The 13,214-nt window shown below is 40.6% G+C and overlaps 1 protein-coding gene across 2 annotated transcripts in view; it reads right to left on the bottom strand.

Annotated features, from left to right (window-relative positions):
* Positions 1-387: 387 nt before the first annotated feature.
* Positions 388-13,214, bottom strand: part of BCR (BCR activator of RhoGEF and GTPase) — a 135,555-nt gene continuing 122,728 nt past the window's right edge. For both annotated transcript variants that reach the window (XM_073313721.1, XM_073313722.1), the window contains 4 exons: positions 12,066-12,200; positions 10,985-11,090; positions 9,407-9,569; positions 388-7,806 (listed from right to left, as the gene is read on the bottom strand). In XM_073313721.1, coding sequence (XP_073169822.1) covers positions 7,717-7,806; positions 9,407-9,569; positions 10,985-11,090; positions 12,066-12,200 — 494 coding nt within the window. In that variant the 3' untranslated portion in view covers positions 388-7,716. The remainder of the gene's footprint in view (positions 7,807-9,406; positions 9,570-10,984; positions 11,091-12,065; positions 12,201-13,214) is intronic.

Raw genomic sequence — 13,214 nt, 5'->3', positions numbered from 1 at the left:
TGTGCACCTAACTGCTCTATGTCGTAGTGTTAAATTACGAAGTTTATGGCTGGTTTCGTTTTGGGGCAAGAAGCTTATAACAAGTTTGGCATAGTCCTAAAATACACTATTCTGCATCTGCCACTGTCTGCATGTACATCTCACGGTAGCTTCCATTTAACTCAGCAATAGTTGTAACCTGGGTCATGGAGTTCATTTAACCCAGAATCCTATTATCTTGCAGATAGGAAGTAGCCACAAGATAGCACTTGATAAAAATCTAAAGTTTAAATTGTACATCATAAACTCTTATCAAATGCCATTCACACATTATCAGATGCCATTCACGCATTCAGTCCAGCTTTCATGGACCAAATGTTTATTTAAATAAGACCAATGGAACCTGGCAAACACAGATACAGGAGATTTTATTTAACCTTGTGTACAAACAACGGCTAAAAAAGCCTTAGATTTTTATTTTCAAATACAGTTTTTGAATCCTTTTTTATGCCATTTATCTTCAGAAAATTTAAATAAATCCAGCTTGACCATTTTTTATTTTTTCTCTGCTGCACTCTTGGGGCCTAATCCTGAGAGATATTGAGCCCTGCAAGTCTCATTAATTTCAATGGGAGTTACACGTGCTCAGCACCTTTTAGGATTAAGGCATTTATTTCAGTTTTTGAAACAGAGCTCTAATTGGGTATTGAAGCACTAATAATAGTGGTATAAAATGTCGAAGCAGAGTCCTTAACATGAAACATGGTGGTCTTAAACAATGCAGACAATATTAACTCTACGGTGAAACTCAAAATTACCCACCAACAATGAACAAGTTTCTTCTACACCGCATACTTTAGCACTAATTATATAATTTAATTGTATTTATATTTAAATAAATAGTTCTATCATCTGCTTTCCTTTGAACTCTGCATGGATTATAAACACTTGCAACAGTAGAGATAAGAACAAACTACACAAGTTACATAGGCAAGAGAAGGCTTGGTTTTTATTTTATTTTTTCGCTAAACAGACACAGAAAGGTCATAAATTTCACAATGTCCCTTTCTTTTTAAATTCACTGTTTCATTCTGACTTCCTCAGTTATCCAACATCCTTTTCTTCCAGTTTTAGTATCTCGTAGTCACTTGTAAGATCTTGGCTTGGATACTCATCATTGGAAACATTTACTCTGGTGTAGGTAACAGTTTTACCAATGCTCCTATGTTGCAGTTGTTGTGCAAGATTCACAAGCATTTAAAAGTTGATGAGAAGCCCAATCCAAGACATCAGGCTGTGAGTATCTTAAGAAGGAATCAGGGAGGGGATAGGTTAGGAAGTACTGCTGTGAAGGATTTGTTATGGTTCTTTCTGCATTAAGTATTTGAAACAGTTTTCAAATATGGTTTTAGCTTACCATTACTTCCACAGTTAATGTCTGCACCCAAATTCATTTCTGCAGGCCCAGTTGCTTCCCCAGTTGGCCTAAAAGGGAGGAAATGTGAGGCTCTCTTTGCAAAGATTGATGCTTGATGATTCCACCAGGGGTGGAGGAAGAGGTGGATTTGCCCCTCTGCTGAACAGGCAGGCAGGCCCACACTTAAACTCCATGCATCCCTTGGGAGCAGTGGGAATCTGGGGAATCAGTAGGAGATCAAGGTCATATGCGTGGAGGCCCTGTCCATTATCCATGCAGGAACCCCAGACTCACAGAGCATCTTCCATGGCATCTGGGGTAAGCAGAGGGGTGCTGCCACTTAGGCAACTCAGCTCTCATTCCATGCAAAAAGGTATGTTCCACACACAGAAGGTCCCCTCCACACATAAATTAGGAGATAAGACTAGGCCCTGTAATACAACTGCTTTCAGAGTCCAGACTATGGAGTAGCTAGATGGTTAATCTGGTGCACATCTTGAGCTAATATGACTTAAAAAATAGCTTGTCTCCACTGGACTGAGAAACTGCTATAGCTGTTCTAACAGCCGTCATACTGGCAAATTCATGTGGAATGTTTCTGATAACAGTATTGGAACATAACTGTAGTTAATACATATCAAGCTGTAGAGCAGACAGGGCCTAAGACACTACTGCTATGCTGGGGCCCTTTGTTGAAGTACTGTAGTTTTCAGACATGTTTAAAACATGGATCCTAAGAGTGTAAATGCAACCAAACTGTTTTAATCATGTCTCTAAACAATGGTGCAGCCCTGCAAGTCCAAAGCGATAGCACAGTTGGTCCACTGTGTATTCAAAGTCTAAACTGTCTCAGATATATCAGAGAACAGCCACACTATAACTGGCTCTGCCAAAGGACAGTTTATACACTGTACATGAACATTAAGTGGCTCAGATTTTTGCTAGAAAAGAGGTGCTTCTTTCTCCTTCCAGGGTTGAAGGACAGCCAGGGACATGGAAAGTACATGCATAGATCACCTGCATATGCATTATTTTACAATGGCCTCACCTAAGGTTTCAGTACAGCAGAGTAGTGCACAGAGACTCAGCAGCAGGAATGGGGGGGGGGAAATAGCATGAGTCACTTCTATATTTTCTGCTTGTTGGCAGTTCCATTGCTACGGTTTGTGTGCCCTAGAAAGGCAGACTGGACTTCCTAGAGATGTGCCCAGGAGAGAGGACGACTCAGGAAGTTTCAGTTCGCCTCCATGTCAAGGTTGTTTTGGTCCTACTGCTGTGACCACTTCACAGTTACTGTATATTGTGACATTTTATGCTCACCGTGTAGAGGTTGGCTCTTTTTTTTTTTAAGTCAACTTCCAAGTGATTATCTAGTTCTGGACCGGGTTTTATGAGCTTTTTTTCCCCTTCCTTTTTTGTTGTTACAACCACTAATGTATAGAGCTTTTTTCCCCCCTCAACAAAAGAAAACCATATTTGAGGACAACAAGTGACCAGACAGAATACCGATCATTGGAATGTAACTGCTTCCAGTAGCAAGAGTAAAGGATTACAGCACATCATAAGTGGCACACTGCAAGTACTGAATACAGTGTTTTAGTTTACTGAAAATACAATCTTAGCTCAGCGTACGTCTGGGGGCCTGGGCTTTTCCTGTGACTTTTAAGGAGAGGGGGTTGTTTTCTCTTTTGCCAGACTATGTGATTTGTGTGATTCCCAATCAGGCTTCTCTCCTTATAGTCTTTTATTTTTCTTACTTAAAAATCTGTGGGGTGTGAGGGTGGATATTAATTATTATTCCGCTGTAAGAGTTTCCTTTAAAGGAGATTCCCTTTGATTTTGAGGTCAACCTAGGTACACTCAATGAGAACTTTTATATACTGAGCCTTAACGCTCACTCTTCATTGTAGCTTAGTATGGGGAAGTTATTAACACTAAACCGGAGACCTCAGTGTCTTAATGCTAAGTAACTGATTTAGAAGACATATGCTATTTCTTCAAGGCACATAAGTACAGTGTGAACGCTTCTGTCTTCCTGTAATAAAATTCCTCCTCCTTTGAAATTCCAAGTGGAAAAAGGAAAGGGCAGAGTTCATTTGAACATTTCAAATTCTTTTTAAAAAAGTTTCCAAAGTAGGACTGCTGCACCCAAAATAATGTCACCTTAGTACATAAGTAGGCACTGAAATAAATGATGGACAGGAAGGTATTATTTTTCCATTATTAAGATTCAGGTTTTAAGCACCTTCAAAGGCCATGGTGATCAATTTCTTATGCATTTTCGAGGAATGGCACAGTTGAGAGAAGTGAACACATACCATAATGCCTGTAAGTGTTGCAATGGGTAATGAGAAAGCTAGGAGATCCTTTATACACTTTACAGAACATCACATTTGTTTAAATGAACCTATACAGAAAGTGAACATAACAATATATCAGTGGATCAGATTAGGGAACCTTTAAAATGAGTAAGTAGTGTAAAAATACTGCATCTCCCATTAACAGATTGCATGGTTGCACCACCTAGTGGCCTACAGAAATGTTGCAGTTTCACATCACATGCTACATATTGATTGCCCTATACTTCACTTAGCAACTGAAGGTCAGAATGAAGGCAGGCAGCGAGCATCAGTGAAGGTAATCAGGCATTGCTGTATTTTGCCCTTAGCTGATAGATGAAAGTTAGCAGCATATAAAAGTACAGCCTAATTTAGCCTAACCACTACCTCACCTCTTTAAATTGTGCAAGAGTAAAATTCACCAGCAGCATTTCAATGAATATGTTTCAATTTGGTTTCAACTAAGACACTCCCCCCAATACAAAATGACACACACACACAAAGATGAAACAGATCTAAGTAATTAATTTTTATCAGTCCTCAAAAGCTACTTTTCATGGTTTATTTGCCCATTTTACTCAATATTACGTTACTTTGCTGGTTTAAAAACCTACTCAACATTTAAAATAAAATAAAAAGGAACAAAAACAAAGCTATTTCTGAATGAAAGGAGACCCTTGCTTTTTTTTAAACAAATGGTGATACACAGACAATGTTCAAATCATCTGGAAAATCCTATATGAATGTTCTAATGTTTCAAATTAAAGTAGCTGAAAGCTACAGGCTTGGAAGGGTCTGGTAAATATGTTGATACCCAAAAAAGTATTAGCCCCCAACACGTCACAATCAACTTTAGGGGGAAATTCTTACCAGTTTTCTCTGTCATACCATCTGTGTTGCATCTTCTTAAATGTAAAATGGGAGAGCCTGGTTTTCTCAAAAAGTTCAGCAGGAAATATGAAACTGTGGTAATCAGAAGGGACTTTGGCCCAAGCTAGGTTTTGCCCATTGCTTTTTGTTTAGTATGGTGGGGCTTAAGAAAACACTTAATGGATTACTAGGCAGAGCAACAAAAATCCTTTTGTGAATTCTGAATTTCTGAAAACACGGTCCATTTGTAAAGCTTACAACTCTAGGGGAAGCTCAACTACTCCATTCTCACATTTCAAATAAATCAACGGTCTCACCCTCATTATAGGATGTGCTATTTCTCCAGCCCAAAATTACCAGCTTTGGGGAAAACGTACACTTATACTCAACTGAAATAATTCATGTGTTCTGTTAAATTAACTACAAAAACTCTTCTCATCCACATGCCTGCATGTTAGATAGGGTTACAGCAGAATCAGGCATTGTATTGTACTGAAAAACTAAAAGCAACAACCTGTAACAGTAACCAAAGCAGAAGCAATTTTCTTATTGTTACACAATATAAATTGGTAACTTAATATTAAAATTATACTTCCTATATAAATAAAAATAAAAAAGTCAGGCAAAAGTAAATTGGCACAGTCATTATGGTATTGCTTTCCAGTTTAAACACTGCAACCAGCACCCACAGATTACAAACACCAAAAGGGGGAAACGGTCACCACTGATCGGAGTGGAAGTTCTGAACTAGAAAACCCTACAGTGCTGCCGCCTTAAAAATAGCAAAGAAAGATTTGAATTTTGTCAAGGAGTGGGTGGTTGTGCAGCTAAGAAGCAGAGCTGCTATTTAAAAACAAAAACAAGTATATAAAAGCAGAAAACTCTGGAGTATGTTACTGGTCTGTAACCCTTTCTAGAGACAGTATCTTTCAGGATTGCCCAGTTTTTACCTTTAGTTTTACAAAAGGCCAACCCCCCCCCATTTTTAAACCAAGGTTTTGTTTCTCTTCACCCTCCCCCTGCAAGCACCTCTTTCTACACACACCTTTCTGTCTCAGGGGTTCTAACAGCGAGGGGGGTTGGAAGCTGGAATGTAGTGGAAATACAGTTGAGAGATTTTCTGGTTGTATGTTACAACACGCAGAGATCTGTTCCCAGACCTAAGAAAAGAGGGGTGCTAAACAATAGTAACTTCCTCTAAGAATCCTTACAATAGCATGCAAAATGCTGATATACTCACAAAATCGAAATCATTTATATTTTTCTTTTGAATTTCCAACTTCACAGTACAACGACATCTATTTTGCAGCAGTCAATTATGTTGACTGCTAAATAGTTTCTCTTGTTTTTTAATTTTTATTTTATTTTTTTCTCCCTCTTGTTTGGAAGATTCCTCTTATTTTTCTGAGTGGAGAGTAGGGAGACCTTCAGAAAATTTGGCATAACAAGATTTGTTTTTTCTCTTTAGTATTTCCCCCTGCCCCAAATGGTGCTTACGATTCAACTACGCAGATTATTTTTAAATTTGCTTTTCTCCCCTTCCCCCTTATTCTAATTCTTTCTCTTGTCTTCAGGCTGCCCTTTCCTTCGAGCCAGGGTGTTGATGGGTGGTTGCAACTAAAGTGGATACTGCATACTGGGGTGGCTAGTACAGGCTAAGGGAGACTCTGATGCAGCTGAAATCTCTCCCCAGATGCTTGGCACATCTATTTCATGACCTGAATAGCCTCCTCTGGCCTGGAGACCATGCAGTTAGCTTATGCTTACAATTCCCCAGGCAAATACTGCTCCCACTTACACCCATGTAGCTCTACTGACGTCAGTGTGGTTGCACAGCTGTCAGTGGAGTGGGTATCAGGTCGCTTTATAGAATTTTCTGCACCGCTCTCAATTCAAACAGAATTTCTGAAGAATACAAAATGCCACCTGTTAGCAGATTGTCCACACAGTACATTCTGACATATCTTATCAAAGTATTTGTAGCTATCAGAAAAAGACTCTTGTAGAAGCAACATACAAAGCCTCAAAAAATTCAAGTATCAAAAATGTCATTTTGATAAAAGTTTGGATTAAGCAGCCAGTGAGAAAGACAGCTGTTGATTTTTTGTCCCCAGACACTTGAAGATATTTCAGTACATGTTTGTAGTGCTTTATTTTAGCACAGGTAATAACATCTGTTTGTGTGGAGAGCTAGGAGTTTCGACCATTCAGTTTCCATTCAATTCCAAAGGTCTCAAAGAATTTAGCCACCATTTTTGGACAACACTGCCTCTGCTTTAAAAACAACTAAGTGAGCTTGTTTGTTCCAGATAATGGAATTAAAGTGCTCAGCCTAGTTCTCCCTGCTTTTATTTCATGTACTGTACTTGTTTGTTGTATAATGCAAGTGGGTCTGGCTCTTTTAACACCAAAAGAAAATGTCAGAAGTGCATCAAAGAGGCAAGAAAAGGATACCCCCTTTCCTAGAGTTTGTACAAACATTTACAAGGGAAGGGGTAGGAGAGAGACAAAAAAACAACAGGTCCAGTTGTACACAAAACTTCTAGTTTATTTTTTAAAAACCCTGTTCAAATCAAGACTTGAATTTCTCAGTGGAGGAATCAAAGATCCCCTTGCTGAATGATACTATTCTGTGTGGCCCAGGACAGTATTTTAAAACAGCAGTTATTAAAGACACACTTGTGATATAGCCTTTAATTCCCCTCTAACCCCAGAAGGGCATCCTGACAAGTGTTCGTGTAGAAAGCTTGAAGCTTCTTGATGATAAATTTCATCCATAAAAATGAGGAATACCATCTCACCTTCCCAAGAGCAACAACCGCACTCTGTGTTGCATTTGTTAAAGTGTCTGTTGCTCCTTCTACTGGAGCCTTTCAGCACAGCTCCGTGTCCAGTCCAATTCTTCCCTATTCTACGGATCAAAACTAGAGGGAGTTTCTCCTTTCTCTTCAGCTTAGCTCTGTTTGACAAACAGCAGAAGCACTGAAGGCTATGCTTCCTTATGACAGGAACAGGCCAATAATGTCCGAAGAAGAAACAGTCCTCCTGTTCTCAGAGTGGCAGATTCACACCAAGAACAGTTCTACAAGCCCCCTTGTTGTGACCAGACTCCTACACCTCTGTGGAAAAGAGGATGCTTTGCCTTTTGCTGTCTGGGGTGGGGATAGTCTCCAACTGCAGGAAGTAAAGAAGAACTTGAACCTGGAAGGAGGAAGGGAGATGAAATCGTAAATCAGCCCTATATTGCAGTGCACAGTGTGATCATGAATATTTCATAGAATCATAGAATATCAGGGTTGGAAGGGACCTCAGGAGGTCATCCAGTCCAACCCCCTGCTCAAAGCAGGACCAATCCCCAACTAAATCATCCCAGCCAGGGCTTTGTCAAGCCTGACCTTAAAAATATCTAAGGAAGGAGATTCCACTACTTCCCTAGGTAACGCATTCCAGTGTTTCACCACCCTCCTAGTGAAAAAGTTTTTCCTAATATCCAACCTAAACCTCCCCCACTGCAACTTGAGACCATTACTTCTTGTTCTGTCATCAGCTACCACTGACAACAGTCTAGATCCAATTTAGTCAACTTAAATGTTTCAATGGCTCTCTGTTCATCCTACATGTTAAACTGAGGTACAGTGAAGTTGTCAGTATTCCAGATCAGCCCAGTTTTGAAATCTTTCTGATTACTAACTCACCTTTACCAAAGCCAGAGAATCCAAAAGTCTAACCTGCTTAACTAGCATGCATATTGGAAATACCTGCCAAAAGGCATTGTAGCATCAGTGGACAATGACTTCTGGAACCAGCAAAAAGTCTCTTTGAATGTTGGTACACATGGTACAGTGTAAGAGAAAGAAGCATTGTGAAAAACACCAACAATTACAGCTGTGTGAATAACTGATTTTTTGGTTTGGTGGCAGTTTTGAAAAATTGAAAATAAAATCTGAGTTGGGTCGAACCAAATCAAATATTTCGGAATTTCTGGTGAATCAAAAAAGTCCATTTTCGGCCTGTTCCAGGGCAGGGATATTCAAACCTGGGTCTCCCACATCCCAGGGGAGTGTCCTAACCACCAGGCTAAAGGTTATGAAGAGTTGCCACAGCACCTCCTCCCCCTTCTTGTTTTCTTTCTCTGGCCATTTTATGAATGGGTGAAAATATCTGTCTGAAATTTGCGAACAGTTTCAGGTCAGTTCAAACAGTATTTTTCATCAGATAAACTATTTACCTGAAAAATGTCATCCAGTTGTACCAATAATCTGTTAGCCCCAGAACCAGTTACTAAGGCACTGAGAGATGTGTGTTATGGGAATTCTTGTTACTGAAGTACATACAGAGCTGTGATGTGGGTGCACCAAAATGTTAGTGCTAGCGACCGAGTTGGTACAGATATATGCTGAACTGTCTGAGCAAACACTGCCAAACTTGGTTTAAAGATGGTGTTGAGCCTCACATGGTGGAAAGTTGCTCTGTAGATTAACCCTCTGGCTTGTTAGCAGTGTAGTTTGTAGCACTGATTTTACTAGCATGCTTTTTTAAAAATAACCCTCATTCACACTGAACATGCTGTTCTAGTTAAACTGTGCTGGAAAACCGGAAGAAGAGCTTTGTATAGCTCAAAAGCTTGTCTCTCACTAACAGAAGTTGGTCCAATAGAAGATATTACCTCACCCACCTTAGAGAACAGCTGTTAAGGATGGCTCTGCCAAAGCCTCTTGGAATGATTGCAGGTAGCCCGGTTATGGACAAAGAGGCTAAGATATTGTCTCTATCAGATTAATTAAAATATTTAGCTTTTTACCTGGGACATGACTTCTAGTGACCAGCTATCTGTCATTGTTATAGGCTGGGTTGGGTTAGCAGGAATCTTACTGTCCTTCTCTGAGGGTCTGAGCAGCGTTGGTCCAAAGACAGTTGCCAGGTTGTGCAGGGACATCTTGTTGATGCTTTCTCTCTCGGCAACCCTAACAGGAGAAAACAACGGAGAAAGAGGATGTTTCTACATTCTGTGGCTCAAAGAAACATTCCTATTAAGCAGCTTTATTTTTACCTACTTTTAAGAGGTTTTAGATACAGACATTCAATAAGCAACTATACTAGCTATGTCTCTCATTCATAGATTCTAAGACCAGAAGGGACAATTGTGATCATCTAGTCTGACCTCCTGCGTACCACAGGCCATTAGACTTCCTCAAATTTTTATTATTTGTATTACAGTAGCACTTTGAATTCCCAACTGAGATTGGGGCCTTATTGGATTAGATGCTGTACCGTCACGGGGGCTTGTCTAAGTGCACTAACTATCTGCCTGGATCCAGCTGCCATGCTCCAGAAGTTCTATAGTGTGCTTTAATCTAACCCCATTTCAAAGTGTGCAGCAGCAGGGTCCACACAGACGCTTAGTGCACAGCACATTAGTGTGGGGTAGATTTACACCCCAGCAGGGTTCTAAACCCAGATCTCCTGGATCCTAGACCAGAGCCTTAACCACAAGGCCATCCTTCATCTCTACGTTCCCTAGCATGAACACAAAGCAAATACATGAATATTAAAAAACTACATTTCTTACATGAAAACACCGTGCATGTAATAAACAGGCTCATTTCATGAATACTAAGGTGCTCCGAGCACTGTACCATAATCTTGTAGTAATTACAAACACACAAAAGCACCATATACTAAAGTCCCCCTGAAAAAATGGCAAACAAATAAGACCAAAAAAGACCTTTAAGCGAGGAGGAGGATAAAGGGGAAGAAACATCTAACTATGGGGTGACAGTAATAAGCACCTTTGAAAATGGAAGGTTTATAGGTGTTAAACAGTTGGGAGGACTGATACAGCTAGGAAGGGAGAGCGAATTCCATATAGCAGGCCCCACTCAGCAAGGAACAATCTCTTGCCAACACAAGAAGTATTGTTGCAATTCCTAAAAGACGGGTCTTGTTAAAGTGCAAATACCTGGTAAGACAAGGCTCCAGGAAGAGCCCTTGAACGTAGTCAAGACTTTTAAGATTTATCCCATTTACTGTGTTTGGTTACTTCGTTCACGCACAAGTGTGATTTTATGGAGATATGATGTGTGTCCTTCAGGGTGTGTGTGTGTGTTGCAGATCACATTTTCACTGTAAAGATCTTTCTCATCCCTTCCTTGGGAACAATTCATAATGGCTTCAGTAACAGTGAGCATGGAACACAGGACTTAGCACTTTACCAGGCCTATTTTACCTGCATTACTCAATACAGAGCAAAGGAAAATGAAATCAGTGAAGGGGCTCTTTGAGTAACACAGCACATCTCCAAGAAAGGGGCACCTCTCTCCACGGCACTTGGAATGGATTTACACATGAAATGCACCTGTCTGAAGGGTCTGTATATTACCTTTTTAAATGGTCCAGAAGGAAAAGGAATGTCACGAGGTTGGGTTCTGGAAGCGAGAGCAGTAAGTTCAGCATGCAGCTTTCCTTTGCAACAGGGTCTGAGAGTGCTATGGGAGGAGAGAAAAAAAAATACAGGAAGGGAATGAGAGCTTTACTGACGGTGTAAGAAATGTGAAAATATGGGTGATGCTCAATGTGCTGCAATTTCATTATAGAGACAAGAGGCTTAGAATTCAATCCAGGCACAGCCTCACTCCCCGTCTGAATTCAGTTCTCCCCTGTTAGACAGGTGATGGAGAATCCTTTCTTCTGTGCAGGAGACCACAAGTGCATTGCAGACTCAGAACACTTAGGCCTTGTCTACACTACCGGGGTAAGTTGACCTAAGTTACGCTACTCCAGCTATGTGAATAATGTAGCTGGAGTCGACGTAGCTTAGTGCAAGTTACTGTGTTGTCTACACCACGCTGTGTTGATGGGAGATGCTCTCCCATCAACTTACCTTACTCTTCTCGTTCCGGTGGAGTACAGGAGTCGACCAGAGAGCACTCTGCGGTCGATTTAGCGGGTCTTCACTAGACCTGCTAAATTGACCCCAGCTGCATTGATCACAGCTGCATTGATCACTGGTAAGTGTAAACGTGGCCTAAGATACCTCCCTTCTGGGTCAACACAGGAGATTACAGCCCATCTCAAACCAGATTTATCTCGTTTTGGAGAATGAATAGGAGAGATACCATTTCAGGGCCTAGACAAATAGGATTTCTCTTCTCTTAATAGGTAGGCAATGTCCATCCTAGTACTTGAATTTTTCCATTCTTGCAGGTAAGTGAAACCACTGCCCACACTAAAACCTGCACAGTAAGGCAGGATTTGAATTCTCTTCTGAGCAACTCATGAGCCAAAGAAATAGCCTCTGCCTCCCTTCTCCACAGTCTGTCACAGGACTTCCTTCTAATATTCTAAATATTATTCTTCATATTGAGTAAAGCCTTTTCTAAGGCCTCAGGAGCAACCTCCTAGAGAAAACCATCACAACACTTAGCACATGGTAGATATCAATGATTTCTTCTGTTACACACCAATGCCCTCAGCAAAGTTGGGGTACAGTTCATCTGTGAAGAGGGGTTCAGGCAGTTCTCTGAAGTATAATTTTAATGTCCCTGCAATGGCATTAACATCCATCTCACTCATCATCACGGACACATCTTTGTTGTCTGTAAGAGAAAACAGGGAGACATACAGGTACTGAAGCTGGTAGTCCTTCAAAGTCATTCCTTATTCTTGTTCTCTTTTTCGGTTCCCTCTGTTTATCCTTTATTTATCTTCTCCCCCTACCCAAATAGCTGACGCTCATCACCTGTAGTCACTTTGCTCAGGTTGGTTTCTGAGTTCTCCATTTATATTATCCCAGTGCTGCTTAATAGATCAGAGTAGCTATAATGTGACCACTTTGCAGCTAGACCCCCCAGGACAGCCAGGATGACATCTAGCTTTACATCTGCTGGGGACGGGAGGAGGGCGCAAGAAAAGAAACTTAGCTTTACTTAGAATTACTTCTGCTGTACCAGTGTCGTGGGCTGGATCCAACACCCAGTGAAGTCAATGTCTTCAATGAGATCCAGATCAAGCCCCGTATGAGGCTGAGCCAGTGTCAATTAAATGCTTTTCAGCTTCCTAATAATATGTTGTATAATAACTAATAACAGCCACGTCCCCATCGGGAACACTCTGGTACAATCAGAAGCACCCTCAGTATCTCCCAATTAAGCAGAGTTCAAGAGACAAAAATCAAGCAATTTAGGTCAGAAATGTGAATTTTGTTAAAAACACCTCCTCTCACCAAAGACAGCCTCATATGAAATGTGTTAGCATTTACACAAAAAAATTGCATTTTTTAAAATGTAAATCATCCTCCCGCCCCCATGGTGCTGGAAACCCAGAATGTAGGTGAGGACATTCTTTAAAGTGTAGCAATAACATGGGACCCCTTTTGCATCCAAGGGACTCAAAGTGCTTTACAGAGCTTATTATCATCCCATTTTACAGATGGGCACGCTGAAGAACAGAGAAAGCTTTGCTTGCCTGAGGTCACACAAAGCACTAATGGGAAGCATTGGGAAGAGAACCCAGGAGACCAGACTCTCAGTCACATTCCAATAACCAGAATTTTCTGCTTCTCTATCAAATCCTTCAAAAAAAATTTCTCAAATTATTTTGATGTTGCCAGT

The sequence above is a fragment of the Lepidochelys kempii genome, chromosome 15, assembly GCF_965140265.1.
Source record: "Lepidochelys kempii isolate rLepKem1 chromosome 15, rLepKem1.hap2, whole genome shotgun sequence".
NCBI lineage: Eukaryota > Metazoa > Chordata > Testudines > Cheloniidae > Lepidochelys > Lepidochelys kempii.
Note: the sequence above shows the minus strand (reverse complement) of the source record. Positions and strands in the feature narration are given on the sequence as shown.